Source organism: Neolamprologus multifasciatus, chromosome 7 (genome assembly GCF_963576455.1).
Source record: "Neolamprologus multifasciatus chromosome 7, fNeoMul1.2, whole genome shotgun sequence".
NCBI classification, from domain to species: Eukaryota; Metazoa; Chordata; class Actinopteri; order Cichliformes; family Cichlidae; genus Neolamprologus; species Neolamprologus multifasciatus.
Genome location: NC_140445.1, coordinates 25,567,061 through 25,583,211, shown reverse-complemented (window position 1 = coordinate 25,583,211; position 16,151 = coordinate 25,567,061). Strand labels below are relative to the sequence as shown.

At 44.1% G+C, this 16,151-nt stretch overlaps 2 protein-coding genes across 2 annotated transcripts; one reads left to right on the top strand and one right to left on the bottom strand.

Annotated features, from left to right (window-relative positions):
- Positions 1 to 7,568: 7,568 nt before the first annotated feature.
- Positions 7,569 to 15,049, top strand: LOC146514390 (uncharacterized). The gene is made up of 6 exons (XM_085166966.1): positions 7,569 to 8,471; positions 9,998 to 10,159; positions 10,403 to 10,577; positions 10,706 to 10,788; positions 10,899 to 10,996; positions 11,208 to 15,049. Exons 1-6 carry the CDS (start codon positions 7,863 to 7,865, stop codon positions 11,287 to 11,289), a joined length of 1,209 nt encoding a protein of 402 aa, XP_085023092.1. The 5' UTR covers positions 7,569 to 7,862; the 3' UTR covers positions 11,290 to 15,049.
- Positions 13,190 to 14,332, bottom strand: rnf208 (ring finger protein 208). Its single transcript, XM_085166967.1, has one exon. It carries the CDS (start codon positions 14,330 to 14,332, stop codon positions 13,559 to 13,561), a length of 774 nt encoding a protein of 257 aa, XP_085023093.1. The 3' UTR covers positions 13,190 to 13,558.
- Positions 15,050 to 16,151: the final 1,102 nt, after the last annotated feature.

The following is a 16,151-nucleotide window of genomic DNA, read 5'->3' as shown; positions in this document are numbered from 1 at the left end:
TCCCACAGTTGATTTTTTCACACCAAGCTGCTTGCCTATTGTAGATTCACTCTTCCCAGTCTGGTGCAGGTCTACAATTCTTTCCTGGTGTCCTTCGAAAGCTCTTTGGTCTTGGCCATGGTGGAGTTTGGAGTCTGACTGGTTGAGGCTGTGGACAGGTGTCTTTTATACAGATGATGAGGTCAAACAGGTGCCATTCATACAGGTAACGAGTGGGGGACAGAAAAGCTTCTTACAGAAGACGTTACAGGTCTGTGAGAGCCAGGGATTTTCCTTGTTTGAGGTGACCAAATACTTATTTTCCACCCTGATTTACGAATAAATTCTTTACAAATCCTACCATGTGAATTCATGGATTTTTTTTTCACATTCTGTCTCTCACAGTTGAAGTGTACCTCTGGTGCAAATTACTGACCTCTGTCATCATTTTAAGTGGGGGAACTTGCACAATCGGTGGCTGACTAAATACTTTTTTGCCCCACTGTATGTATATGTATATATATATATGTATATATGTATATATATGTATATATGTATATATGTATATATATGCATATGTATGTATATGTATATACACATGTGTGTATATATACATATATATATATTGTGTTCTGCTTACTGCCTCGTCTGTTTTTAACAGTAGACAGTGATTCAATTTGTGTCTCCTTTTACTGTCTTCATTCTGTGTTTATGGTTTGGTCCTTTTGTCTTTACTCGTCATGTTTGACTTTATGCCTTTCTGTATAGTGCCTGGGATGCCCAGAACTCAAATTGCACTGTTGGAAGTTTAAATTGGTGTATTGCAAAAATAAAACTATGAAGACACTCAAAATAAACACATCGCTGTCACTGAAGCTAGTTGCTTGCAGGTGTTCTGGGAAAACAGTCAGAATTCTGGAAAAGAAAAAAAAAGATCTGTCCACTTCTTTTATTTTTGGTACGCCCATGTGGAAGCACACACAGGAAGCAGCGCTCGGCCTCCTGGTTGCACTGTGGTGTTTACCAGTTGATATAGAGAATTAAATTGAAACAAACTGATGGAGCTCAAAGTCCTGATGGAACCAACAAGAGCATCGAAACCTCTCCCGATAGAAGACTTTCAAATGTCTGCTAGGAAGTGCACAGTCTGTGGTCTGGTGATTTTATTGTGCTCGCTAACAGAGCTGAGACGTTTCTGTTCAGCCCCGTTAACAGATTATCGGCTCCATTTATTTAATCTCAGAGAGAGTTTCAAGTGATAGTTTTCTTCATATAAGTAATATTTTATACAAATACACACACCAAAAACAATAATAAAATAAAATTCTGGGAAAACGCTCAAGGGCGACCCCTAGCGACTGTCAGCTGGAAGGACACGTGACATGACGAAGATGGGTGTGAGAAAGTTTCACAAATTGTTTTCAATGGAAAGAAGATGAACTGTGGATATGTTATTCTGGGAAGAAACGAAATACGATTAACTAAAACTACTTAGAGGAATTTTTCAAGAGACTTACTCAAAAGGGATCATAAATTATAGATTAAGCGGTAACACTTTATAATATGACCAAGGCTGTAAATCCCGTAATTAAATAATTATCCCGTAATTAATCCTGTAATTAAATAGAATGTCAAAGTATTTTATTTCAGATTAGAATTTAATTATACTTGCCTACAAATGCTTAAAAACAAGCTAGAATAAGGGAGCAACAAGTCAGAGTTCTATGGGAAAAATAATTATACTGTAAGGACATTTTAAGTAATGTCTAAGTAATTTTACTTAGTGCACGAGTAATTCTAAATATTATAAGTATTGCATAACTTTACAGGAAAGGAAGCACACAGTATTGTGTAAGCAACTGTAAGTACTGCATAATTTTTATGGTTCTTTTGCAGAAAAACAAACATTATTTCCTCATGTCTTACATTGTTAATGTGTACTTCTCAGGGTGCGGTTCATGTTATGGAGCGCATTAATCTTGCCTTTTTACATCTGTATTTAATAATCATTATGTTAATGTGCATGATGGATGTTCTATTATTGAGTTTCCCCCACTTTGTATTAGACATTTAGCAGGAATTTGGAACAGTTTATTGTTAATTCTGATAAGTTAAGTTTTGGGTTTGATTATAAGTAAAAGTAAATATAAGTATTACTTAGAATGACTTACACTGTACTTAATTTACTTTAATCTAGTCTACCTACCTTTAAATAATTGTAGGTAAATATTATTTACTTTTGAATTTCAAATAAAACAAAATTCAACCCTATTACAGCAGAATTACATGCTTAGTCACAGGCTGTATTATAAAGTGTTACATTCAGTGTCTTACCAGAGGATACTTTATCCTTGGAAAATGGGAAATAGTTGCAGTGATTTATTGAAACATGCACACATACATGGAAATACAATATACAAGGTAAAATGAGAGTTTGTACAATTAAAATAAGCCTAAAAGTCAACATGTGGTATGGCAAACTTTATTCTTCAACACAACCTGTTAGGGTACTTGGGTCGTTGAGCCAGTGGTTTCAGTTTTGTACCTTCATTTGAGTTCTCATCTCAGTTTATTATTGTGAAGGTTTTGGTTTCTGTTTTGCATTTCTTTTTTCCCCAGTTCTTCTTGTTGTGTGATTATGTAGTTCTTAAGTTTTGGTTTCCATACTCCCTCTATTCTGTGTCCTGTCAGTGTCTGTGTCTGCCCTGGTCCCACGTCTCTGTTCCCTCTGTTGCAGTGCCTGCTTGTGAGTCTGTGACTGTAAGTTCAGTCTGTGGTTCCTGTTTTACGTTGAAAGTCTGTGTCTCATGTTAATGTGTCTGGTTTTGCTTCCTTTGTCTCGTCAGCCCTGATTTGCCCCAGCTGTGTTTCCCTCCTGTCTCTCATTCCCTGGTTGCTCCCTCTGTTTATTTAAACCCTGTGTTTTCTTTGGTCTGTGTCACAATCGACCCTCATCTTGCTGTGTGTTCTGTCTGTCTGTATAAGTTTATTTTGGATTCTTAGTTTTGTTACTTTTTGAGTTCAGCATTAAAGCAGTTTTGAGTTCACGTTTTGCCTCCGAGTGTCTGCACTTTGGATCCTCTATATCACCACTCCTGCCTGCACACAGCCTTCACATGACACAACCTGAAGACACACACTTTTACTGGATTGGCAGTGTGTTCTGCATCATGGGCCCAAAAAATAAAACTGCTTCTAATCTGACACTTTCATGTGATACATAGAGGATCAAAATCTGATACATTTTTGTGCAACCCAAACCATGACAGCGCCTCCACCATGTTTTACAGATAGCTATACATACTCACTCCTGTACCTCTTTGAATTGAAAATTTTAAGTTTTAGATTAATCACTTCGTAAAACCTGTTGCCACTGATTTTCAGTCCAGTTCTTGTGTAATTTGCCATACGAGGTGGAGAACTGGCTGAGGGGAAATGAGCCTGAGGACCAGGCTGGCATGGGCGGTCAGGAAAAGCTGAAGATAGCTCGGGCCCCGCCAGGTGGGGAGTACTCCCAGAGGAAGAAGCAGAGTTGTCCAGTCCAATGGAAGGCGGGTGGTCACGGCGGGGGGCCTGGGCCGGCACCACCTGATCATCCAGAAGAACATGTGCCGGTTTAAGTCTGTCATTGGAAACAACCTCCTGCTGACCCCCAAAGTCCAAAAGGAAATGCTTCCAGCCCGGTTGAATAACCCTAAACGGGCCTTCATACAGTGGATGCAGCGGAGGCCTATGAGCGTCATGCCTGATGAAAACAAACTGCAACAACCTCGGAACAAAAGTGTCGGGCACACAATGGTGCACTGGGCCAGGAACAGAAAACGAGTCTCTTGGGGGACAGAGAAACAGCACAGAGGGACCGAAGCACGGGGCCAGGCTCTCGGGCAAGAATTCCCCGGGGACCCGGAAGGGCTGGCCGAGGACAAGTTCAGCTGGGGAAACTCCGAGGTCTTCTTTAACTGCACAGCGCAACCCCAGTAAAACCCACGGAAGGCGGTCAACCCAGTTGCCATCTGTAAGAGAAGCACGGAGCACGGCCTTAAGCGAGCGGTGGAAACGCTTGCACATCCCGTTGGCCTGCAGATGGTACGCAGGGGTTTGGTGGACCTTAACCCCCCAGGCCATCAGCCATGGCAGACCAAAGCTCCGAAACAAACTGGGGGCCCCTGTCTGAGGTGATGTCGGCGGGGGGACCGAAACGCAAAACCCACGTTGACAAAAATGCCCTGGCCACCGCTGCTGCTGTAGTGGACACCAAAGGCACTGCCTCGGGCCAGCGGGTTGTGTGGTCCATTACAGTCAAAAGGTGTGTGAAACCTTGTGACTGCGGCAGAGGACCAACCAGATCCACATGCACATGATCAAAACCTCCCTGGAACGCGGAAGGATTCGTAGGGCACCTGCGTGTGGCTATGGATCTTAGCGCGTTGGCATAGGATGCACGCTGCTGCCCAGTCTTTCACCGATTTACGCAAAGCAGGCTAGGCCCGCCGTTCCACATGGGTCTGTCCTTCAGTACAAGGCCCGTTTGCACAGACCGCAGAGCAAGGACGTCCGGGTCAGCACGCTGGTCAGCGGCCATAGCGTCAAAGTCTATGCCGACATCAATGGGAGAGCACACGGGACAGACAGTCAGCCACGCAGTTGGACTTACCAGCCACGTGCTGAATGTTTGTTGTAAACTCGGAAATGGCTACCTACTGGCGCTGCTGGCACGCGCTCCACGGGTCAGAAACCTTGGACATCGCAAACGTCAAGGGTTTATGATCGGCGTATGCAGAAAAGCTACGACCCTCGAGAATAAAATGAAAATGCCGCATCGCGAGGTGCAGGGCCAGCAACTCCGTGTCAAAAACATTATATTTGCGCTCACTGTCCCTGAGCATGCGACTGAAAAAGGCGAGCGGTAGCCAGACACTGGAGACCTGCTGTTCTAACACCGCGCCCACCGCCACATCTCACGCGTCGATGGTCAACGCAATCTCCGCCGACGGAAACGGGTGGGCCAGCAGGGTGGCGTTGACCAGCAGGGCGGCGTTGACTGCAGGGCGGCGTTGACTGCAGGGCAGCGTTGACTGCAGGGCGGCGTTGACTGCAGGGCGGCATTAGCCAGTGCGGCCTTGGCCTCAGAAAATGCCTGGATGCATTCAGGGAGCCAATCAACCGGGTCCTTAACTGTTTTGCCTTCAAGGCAGCATAGAATGGCTGCAGCAGGTGCGCAGCTCTGGGGAGAAAGCAGTTGTAGAAATGCCGTGCCCCAAGAAATCCAGAACTAGCAACCCAAACTGGCACTTGGAAGGATTGACGATCAGGCCGTGTGCCGCCAAGCGCTGAAAAACCTGACACGTGCTGACTCTCAGAACAGCTGGCCACCAATATATCGTCAAGGTACACGAAGACGAACGGCAGCCCGCGCAAGACAGAGTCCATCAACCACTAAAAAGTCTGGGCGGCGCCTTTCCGGCTGAACGGCATGGGCAAAAGCTCAAACAGGCCGAAAGGGGTAATTACAGCAGTTTTGGGAACATCTTCAGCGCACATGGGAACCTGCGGATACCCCCGCACGAAGTCCATTTTAGAAAAAATCGAGGTGCCGGCGAGGTGGACGGAAAAATCCTGAATGTGGGGAATGAGGTAACGGTCGTTCTCCGTGACATTATTTGAACGGTGAAAATCCCCGCACGGTCACCACAGACCGTCTGATTTGGGCACCATGTATAGCGGAGAGGCCCAGGCACTATTCGAGCGCTGTACAATGCCGATGCGCTCCATGGCCGCAAACTGTTCCCGTTCGACGGACAGTATCACGGGGTTGAGAAGGCGCATGCTCGCGAACACCGGGGGACCGACCATCGGGATATAATGTTCAACCCCGTGCTTTGTTGCCTCCAAAAGCAAACGCTGAAAAACATTACCTGAAGTTACTAAATTAGTCCGATTCAGGGGCTCGATGGCCCGAGTGGACCTCTGTCCTGTCTGCGAAGAAAAGTGTGGGATACTCCAGGGCAGGTCGGTAGGGAAGTGTAAGGTGCGGCTGGCGAGGCTGGAACTAGGTCTTGATCGTGGAAAGTCCGGGTAGCCAGGAGAATACAGTCTGCTTCCTCGCACCCAGAAGTAGAGAGTTGGCGAGGCCAGCTTTCACGATCGCCGGCAGCTGTCGGAGGAAGATGTGGGCGAAGAGGAATCCCCCGTCATTCGGTCCGAGCAAGGATAGCATGTGCTCCATCAGTTCGAGAGCTGTACTGCCACCCGGGCCTGAGAGGGAGAGGAGCTTTTCAGCTCGCTCTGCGTCGGAGAGGGCATAGCGCCAAAGAAGCATCTCCTTAAGGGCGGCGTATTTACCTTGGGCGGGTGGGTCCTGGAGGAGAGTCAATGCACAAAGGGTTCGAGATGCTGCGAAGGGCAAACTGAGCCTCCACGTGCACGAACCACAACGGGGGATCGTAAAGCCAAAAGTCCGGAAGCTCAAGCACCACAACAAATGCAGCTGCAGCAGGAGGCAGAGGGCTGGCGGCGGCTGATTCATCCAGGGCAGAACTGGTGCCACCATCGGGCTGCAGCATGTTCGAGTCAGGGGTCACCAATGTGGAGGTAAACACAGGCGACACAAGAACTCTCGATTAACACTCCTCGTTTATTACTCATTGCCACACAACTGAATACTTTCCCCTACAAAACACAGCAACAACACTTCCTGAGAACTGGGTGTGAGTGGAGCCCTCCAGTGGTCCATGACAATGTAAAGAAAAATAGGTGAAAATTTTATTTTTTGCTAAGTTGTTAGCTTGTTCTACCTTTTTTTGTCCTCAAATTAAAGCAAACAAAAAACAAACAAACAGACAAGCAAACCAACTATTCCTCAGAGTGAAAAATAAGTAAGAAAAACTTTGAAAGACCTTCCAAAATCTGGAAAATGATTGCTCAATTGCTAAAAAAAAAGAAAAAAGGATAAGAAAGTCTTGCTTCATGGACACAAAATAAAAAGAAATGAGAGGTGGCTCAATACTTTTGCACAGTACTGCATTTAGATTAAAAAATTTACTAATACAGAATACAATGTGAGAAACACCGATTTTTGAAAACACACATACACACACACACCTACACACCTACACACACAAGGAGTAAGGAAAATATTTATCAAGATGACAACAAACACCACTGTGAGAACATTATGTCTGTTCGGTGTTTCCAGGATTGCGAAGGAGCCTTTGCATTTGCTCAGATGACCCGTGCTGTCACCGCTCACCTGGGGAATGCAGCAGACATGACCGTCCGTGCTGCACATGCCTACAGGATTAGATAAACCTGAGTTTTGTGAAGTGACGAAGCAGCTCTATCAGTCAAGCTCTTTTGCTTTTCCCTCACATACCATGACTCTTTGTATCCACTGAGGAACGTCAGTATGTTTCCACTTTTATCTCGTGGGGGTAACATAAATGGCAGCACTTATACGAGTTACCTTAAATATCAGCATTCCTTCGTTTCTACCTCACTTTCTTAGAAGCTCAGTGCATGTTATTATTATTATTATTTCACCTGTAATTACACACGATTCCCAGGTTGAAGATGTGTGGCCATGCTGAGGCTTGCTCATGTCATTTTCTGGATGTTGTTACAGGTGTGAGGACAAATGCAACATTTCAGCTGCATTGCATCTGAGTCACCTTCTTTTCCAAGTAATTAGCGAGGAAGGAGCAGGTATCAACATGCAGCTGCAAGCTGTGACCGGGATGGGCGTGGTGAAGGCGCACAGGCGAATCAGAAGGCATGTTGTGAATTCTAGTTCATCTCTACAAATGACTGCGTGGGTTGTCTGAGCTGGTGCCTCGCTTATTTTCCTCTTTCAGCCTGGCAGCACAGGTGCAAGGGACGAAACGAGCATGAATCTGTACAAGAGCTTTGGAAACCTCATGGAGACTTGGGTAACTGATGACACAAGTCCCGACTCAGAGTGGTTTCAGCGCAATGCTAAAGACCCTCCAACACCTTCCTCAGAGATGGAAACAAACGGGCGCTCAGAATCAGTGGACTCTGGAGTGGAGACGGCCAGCTGTGACACATGTTTTCGTGCTACATCGTCCTTTGCCTCAACAGAAATAGAAGGAGAAGATCTCACTCCAGCATTAACATCGCAGTCTCCTGTGTTCTCCTCTCCCAAGCCCACCAGCTGCCCTTCTTCATCCCCGCCTCTATGTTCCAGCAGCACTCAGAAAGACTCTACTACCTCACACCTTAAATTAGAGCAAGCGTTAAAAAGGACTGATTCTATGTATTCAAAGGGCAAGTCAAAGCCCCTGACACCAGAAGAAATGCTCAGTCGGCAACCTCAAGCGTCTTTTCCGATCAAACGGCACACATCGGAGTTAGTAAGAGGTCAAAGATCAGACAAACTTGACGGAAGGACAGTCAGTCCACCTGTTTCCATTCAGCCAATGTCAGAAATGTGCAGACGGACTCAGTCTATGATTAGTAACAGGCGGACATCAGAGGTGAGATGCTATTCTATCATGAACCAAGCTTTAAATCTCTTAAGAGTTTGTGTTTTTTCCATATAATACTCTATCACTTAAATCTTGTTTTTGGTTTCTGTTTGTGCTTTTCTGGGGCCAGTTTCGGGATGACATAATTTAGTCACGGTTACATGTACCATCTTGCACGGCACAAGCCAGACATTAGAGGAACGGTTGATAGACTGTACAAGAGGTTTAACAGGCCCTCCACTTTTTCCTTGAGGGTTGCAACACAGAAAGCTGCTTTCATATTCAAAGTAAGGCTTGCATGTCATTAATCAGACGAGATCTCTTTCAACAAACTTTCACAAGACCGTCGTCTGCGCATGGGCTCATAAACCAGTCTGCCCAGTTAGCAGGCATGTGAAGAATGGATATAGGGCATGTGGGGAGAAGTCTGTGGGTCTTTTTTTTTTCAGAGTGTGAGACATATTTCGTTAATCAGAGGGCAGAAAAATGTCTTTGTTTTGGAAAATTATTTTGGGTGTACAAGATTGAGATGAATGGATTCAATTCTCAAAAAATGTGAAAACCAGTTCACGCTGACAGTGCACAAAGGTGAAGAAACAACTGGATTACCTGAACCATTTGAATGCATTTAGTTCACAATGCTTTGTTTTTAGCCACTGGGTGTGTGTCATAAGTTTGTTCTTGTATTCGTTTGGCCAAGCTTAAATAGCTTTGGGTAATGCAATACAAGGAAGCTACTTAATGCCAAGTAGCCACATCTACATAACTATATACTTTTGTAATTACATGCAATCAGATGCGTATGAATGTGTCAGTCAGATGAATGTGGATATTCTAACTAAACAGGTTGTGATTTCCATTGTTAGGTTTTCATCTCAACTCATCTGAACTTAATAACTTGAAAAAGTAATATGATATATTGCTTCATTTAACATGCTAACACACTCAATAAGCTCCAAACACCACAGCCATGGTGAAATTAGGTCCCTAAGAAGGCGCTATGTAAAAACTTTGCAGAGAATCGCATACATTTTGCACAAAAAGTGGGATTTTCGTTAATAAGCAGAACTGCAGGCTAATCAGTTTAACTCTGACAGGAACTGTCAGAGCCAGTTCTGCTGGCAGTTAGCCACTCTGCCTCGTGGCCAAGAGGAAGCATTATAATGTAAAATGAAAAGGTTGATAGTATGACTGCTGCAGCTGTTTCGTCTTTTGACACCTATTTTAATAAAAGGTACTGACTCAAACTTCTGGCATGTGCAAATGTTGGCTTCACAGCTTGTAATCAAGTTTGCAGGGGGTTGCGGGACAGAAAATCCAGTTGTTGTTGGGTTTTTTTTTAAATAAAGTGTTGAGATGTTTTAAACAGGTCTGTTTCATAGTGGTGCTAAATTTTAAAAAAGGGGAATCATGGAAGAGTTTCCCACTCCCAGAAGTAATATCTGCACAAAATTTCCTTGCATGTGTGAAGTGTATTTGTAAAAAAACAGCAGGATTTTTAAGTTAACATTTGATTTGCTCTTTGACATTTGCAGGGCTTTGGTTGCAATGAGATAAAAGAACTGAGTCCTGGGTTCATCTACCTGGAGCAGGTGTGTCAGAAGCTAGAAGATATTGCAAGACAGCAGATGGAAAACCGAGCGCTACAGATGGAGGCAGACGTCCTTGTGGAACACAAAGTCTTCCAAGTGAGCCAGGTAACGTCATTCATTTCTTAATGTATGAATTCAATTCAGTTCAGTCCAATTCAATTTTATGTATATAGCGCCAAATCACAACAACAGTCCCCTCAAGGCTCTATGATGTCTCACAGTTAAGAACTCGGAACAGTTTCAACAGGTAATAAAACTGACACGAGTTTGTCAGATTAGTGATGACAAATTATCCTGCAATCTGGAGACCTATATGATTTAAAAAGCTCACTTTTTTTTTTCTTTTAGACTCCTGACATCTGTCAGACTGACTCTGTAACTGCAGAGAAGGACTTAACCATTTGTCAAAGCCTTGAAGATACAGTAAACGCAGAGCATGTTAGCAGCGAACCCAAGCAGCGGAAATACGGACATTTTCGGCAGAGATCAGCTTCAGATACAACTCTTTCCATGATGCATTTAAGTGAGTTATCATCCTACTGTTGTTTTTAAAAAAGCCTGATTACTTCTTGTGGTTGTATTTCTGTTCATTTGTTGAATAGAATGTGTACTTTCTGTGATCATGAAACCTTATTTGTGTTCCTGCTGCAGAAAAAGTGAATGCAGGCTGGAGAGGGCAGCACATGAGTACACATGACCTGCTGGAGGAGCTTGAGGAAGACCAAGAAAATCAGGTAGAACATCAGAAATAAATAAGAAAAAATACATGTGTATATCATGAATTATAAGTGATAAGAAATATGTTATTTTATTAATGTACTCTTAATCTTCTTTTCCTCTTCAGGAATCCACAGAGGAGGAGACAAAAAAACCTATAATGAACTGGAGGAAAAAATTCCTGTCCTTGAGAAGAGACGGGTTTAATGCTTCATATAAAAGGAGGTGAGTTGTGTTATTTATACACTGATGCAGTGGTCCACAGGTAATGGATCATCGATAAGGAGGCTTTGGTGAGATTTTTGGTGTTGATTTTCAGACGATGCATCTGCTCCTCTTGAACCTTTTGTTCGTTTTTTCATGAAACGCAGCACAAACGCAACCTCCACTTTCTGACGTTGACTCGTTTCATCTCTTTCTAATGAATTTTTTAAAGCCAACAGATGCAGCCATCTGAGAAAAACTCGACCCGTCGAAGGCTGAGCCAGCTGTTCAAGAGGAAAGACAAAACTGTATAAATGGACCACAGTGTCTGGGTTGATGTTTCGATGTTAGAGATTCTGAGGAGAAAAGGCTTTTCTGCAAAACTACAAGCACTTTAACTGCTTTCAAAACTACTTCCTATTCATCCCTTTATGCACCAGTGTGCTGCGTTATATAAATGTAAAAAGTTTACTTGCTTTTTAAAAATTTATATTGACAAATAAAGGCAATTTCAATACTGTTTATTTGACTGGGAAGTAAATGGTTAAGTGGTTCTCTCATTATTTACAATTAGCACAACAACAATGTCCTACGTTACTGTTTTTAACAATCAAAGCAGGCTATACTGCAAATGTCAAATAAAGGAATGATGAAAATACTTCACAGAAGTTCCAGAGTTTTGTCTTCTTGTAATTTGACAACACAAAGTTCATGTTGTTCATGTCTATAAGAAGAACCATGATTACATAACACAGAGTTTCTGCTTAATGTCAAAACCTACCTTAGACCGTGCAGTTTAAACAATGTTGCTTTTTTCCCTTCTTATTATTTAGAATTTTTAATCATCAGGAGTTCAAGGGTTACACTCAGTGACCACTTAGGTACACCTTATTCATTTATTCATTTCTTATCAGTTAATCACATGGCAGCAAAGGACTGCATTCAGGCACGTAGACATGGTCAAGACGACCTGCTGAAGCTCAAACCAAGCAGCAGAAGAATGGGGAAGAAAAGTGATTTAAGTGACTTACGTGCATGGTGTTGTTGTTAGTGCCAGATAGGCTGGTCTGAGTATTTCAGAAAGTGCTGATCTAATAGGATTTTTCAGCACAAACATCTCCAGAGTTTACAGAGAGTAAAGAGAAAATATCCAGTGGTCAGCAGTTCTCTGACCACAGGATTTGTTGATTTTACAAGTCAAACAAGAATGGCCTCATAGGAAGACAAGATAAACATATTAATACATATTAATACCAAGGTGTGCCAAAGAGCATCTCTGAACATACAACATATGGAACCTTGAAGCAAATTTACTACAGACCACTGGAAAAATGTTTCCTGGTCTGATGACTCTGGATTTCTTCCACAACCCTCAGATGGTAGGGTCAGAATTTGGTATAATCAACATGAAAACATGGATCCATCTTCACTTGTATGACTGGTTCAGGCTTTTGGTGTCGGCGTAATAGTGTTTTTTCTGTATTGTTACAGAAATACAATACAACCCACCTGAGTATTATTGCTGTCCATCCCCTTATGACCACGGTGTACCTATCTTTTGATGGCTGCTTCCAGCCGGATAATGAGCCATGTCCCAAATCTCAGACCACCTCAAGGGATTGGCCTCCAGACTCCTGATCTCATTCCAGTAGAACACTTTTAGAGATAAGAAGCTCGTGGATGTGCAGCTGACAAATCTTTAGCAGCTATGTGATGGTATCATGTTAAATGGAACAAAATCTCAGAGAAATGTTTACACCACTTTGTTGAATCTGTACCACAAAGAATAAAGGGTGGTCCAAACCAGTACTAACATGGTATACCTAATAAACCGTCCAGTAAGTTTTTATGAAACTCAGAACAGACTTGAACCAACTCATTACAGTATGTGGAAGATTTTAACCAACTGCCAAATGTATTGTTCATCAGTTGCTGTTGGACTGTTGAACTTAATGAATCAGCTATTTCAGATTTGAAGTAAATTGATTTTCACTACTTAGAAACTTTAACTATTCAATTTAAGGGTTTCATGGGCTAAAACTGCCTTTGAAATTTCCTTGCTTATCAAACATTTTACACTTTTTAGTCCAATTTTGGGGTTTTCATCTGAATTCTGTAAGAAAATGGTTTAGCATTCTTTTTTTTTTAACTTAAAAGTCAGTATTGTGAGTACCCTATGATTCCCACCCAACAAGTGCAGGCCACACAGAGGTACTTTTTCTCATTTAGATAATCTTTATTCACCTAGGTTGGGGGAGATGGACCTCCCCAGGCATTCCCATGTAAAGAGATGTCAACAAAGACAAACACGTCCAACCAAACGAGAGAGGGTGAACAGGATTCCAGTCCATACATAAAATACATTTATTTACTATTTATTGAACCACCGGCATCCATTAGTCCCACACAGCATCCATCTGTGCTATTAAATATATATAGATAACATCTATGGAGGGCTTTATTTACTGTATGTGTGAGTGAAGGGGGGAATTGGCAGAACAGGCAGAGCTTATAGACGAGGAGTGGTGGTGGTGGTGGTGGTGGTAGAGCAGCGTCAAGTCATGCCTGCAGTGTCGTCCTTGTCTACATGATGCCACAGGAAGACAAGGGGTTGGCAATCTGGCAGGTGCAGGCTGACTGGCAGTACTGACGCACAGTCTGGTAGCAGCTGCGGTCGGCGTCCCCGCCCCACTGCACGGGCCCGTTGGGGTCAGAGGGCAAGCGGCTCAGGATGCTGGTGTTGATGGCCAGAGCAGCCAGGCCATAGTCAGTGAACAGCACTGTCTCTCGGCGACACGTGGGGCAGGAGATGAACTTGTACTTGGGACACGACTCGTAGAGGATCTGCAGGCATTCCTCGCACACCGAGTGCAGGCAGGAGAGGATGCGCGGCCGCTTCCCGGCGAAGTTGTATGTGTGGCCGCAGGTAGGGCAATCCAGGGGCTCGCAGGGCATTACGGGACCCGAGGAGGAGGAGGAAGAAGAGGAGGAGGTGGAGGAGGAACGTAGCACGTACTGGTTGACTATGACGTCGTCCATCTTGTAGTGGAACTGGTGGTAGCAGATTTCATTGGCACTGGTTTTTCGCTGCGCCAGGAAGCTCTGTTCCCTGCGCATCACAGGGGCCGGGGGGGACACCATCGGCCTGGGAGACCCTGCTATGTCCAGAGTTAGGTCGCTGCAGGCCTGGTTGACGATGATCTCGCCCTCGCCTCCACCGTCCCACGCCACTCTGGGGGGCGGGGCATAGCGTGGCTGGGTGACGGGCACAGGACACTCTCTGGGAAACTTCTCAGACTGGATGATCTTGACGGTGTCCATCGGGATGGTCACGGGCTGACGCCTGAGGCAGGACATTCGCACGGTTTTGGAGGTGGGAAAGAGAGGAGCTATGGCTCTTATCAGCGCTAGACAACTCTGCCTGGTTCTGTGCGAGGGAAAAAAAGATTAGACTCCTTTTTTGAAGTCAGCCATTAGAGGGGACATGGGGACGGATGGTTCCCTCCATGTTTCCCTCAGAGATCCCCCACACCCTCCCCTTGGTGGGCACTGTTGTCAGCCTGAGTCTTTATGAGGTGGAGACAGATAGGAGAGCTTTGCCAGAGCACCACAATCTGTAGCTCTTATTCTGTCACAGCTAATATGTACAGATGACTTAACAGTCCAGCTTACAGTATCGGACCAGTGTTGACTACTTAAAGGTAGTTTTTTTTTGTTGTTGCTGTTTTAACTCACTTATGCTGATGGTTCTGTGCTGTCTCTGATGGCTATTCACTCACAAGAACTGCTCAGCACAGAGATAAACACTGATAAATAATCTCATATGCACACAGATTCTCACATGTACACATACAGTACAGGTTTAGTGGAGGGTTGAATTACAGGCAGTTCAGAAAGGTCCACGAGGTATTGTCTGAAACGATATCCTGTGCCCTGCTAAGGCTTTAAATATGTTTCTTGCTCAGCCCCACTGCTTAGCTTCCTGTTTTTGGCTGCGGATGTGTTACACATCAACTTGAGTGTGTGAGAACGAAAGAATAAATTCTTGGTCCAGGTTGGTCAGCTGACCCTGTGTGACCCTTGCAGTAAGCGCCTTGAGGCAACTGTTCTTGTGATTTGGCGCTATATAAATAAAGTTGAATTGAACTGGCTCAGTGATAAGAAGTAGCGAGGAGGCCTTTTATTGGAAGGTGCCATAAAAAAAGAAAAAAAGCTGTTGCAATGACTCCTTAAATATCCAAGGCTCCTGAATTCCTCAGAGGTGGGAGTGAAGGGTGGTTTATTTGGACTTTCAGATAGTCGTCCCAGCTAAGCAGAAAGAGTGGTAACAGTTTGGTGCCTCAGTCCAAGAACTGGATTCCTTTGGTCCATCCACCTGTGATCAGAAAGAAAAAGAAAAAGAAAATAGTTTTAGCATTGGTTCTTGAAAAATCCACGGTTGCTTTCTCTAAAATGGTGCCAAATATGTGCGTGTCACCGACCGGAATCTGATGACAGAGGATATCACAACAGTTCATTAAGGGGTAAAAAAATGGTCCTACTTCCTTCTGCATCTTGACATTTGGCTCAGGTGAGTCGCTACAAAGACAGATAAATATCATGTTTCTAGACGCTCTGGGGCACAGCACAGGGAGCATGCCTTCCTGTGACTAAACACAATCAGCACGCTGCCAGGTCTGAAGATCGTGCTGATATCTAATGTGCAATGGCGAAAGAATCACAAACACAGGGCCTGGAATGAGCCTAACAAAGTTACCACTCAGTGTATGCCTTTCTTTATTCTTTTGAGTGTAGTCATTCAGTGTAGTAGACTGCACTAATGTTCTGGTAACACTGCAGCAAGGACTGAAGAAGCACCGAGTCATGAAGTGCCTCAAAATAGTGCTGATAATCTTGACCAGGGGGATTTCATCAAATGTATTTTTTATTTTTGCCTTCTTATTTTAGGCTTACATGACAAGTTTAAAGATAAACTGAACATTTGTGCCACCCCAAGCAAAGCAATCACCTCTAAAATCTTCTCGCAGCCTTCAAAAACACTAGCCGTGTACCTATATCTTCTACATAAAGTAAACGGTGCTGGGAACTGGGTGCAACCCCACCCCCAGTAAATGTAACTGACATGTATTTTAAGTCACAGCTTGCTACACCGTGTGGTTAGAGCAGGTGATTGTGC

What these genes read in the sequence shown, in the direction of transcription:
- LOC146514390 (XM_085166966.1), top strand. Translation starts at nt 7,863, where the DNA reads ATGAATCTGTACAAGAGCTTTGGAAACCTCATGGAGACTTGGGTAACT. An exon ending in GTAACAGGCGGACATCAGAG is followed by an intron (nt 8,472 to 9,997) that starts GTGAGATGCTAT and finishes TGACATTTGCAG; the next exon opens with GGCTTTGGTTGCAATGAGAT. An exon ending in AAGTCTTCCAAGTGAGCCAG is followed by an intron (nt 10,160 to 10,402) that starts GTAACGTCATTC and finishes TTTTTCTTTTAG; the next exon opens with ACTCCTGACATCTGTCAGAC.
- rnf208 (XM_085166967.1), bottom strand. Translation starts at nt 14,332, where the DNA reads ATGTCCTGCCTCAGGCGTCAGCCCGTGACCATCCCGATGGACACCGTC.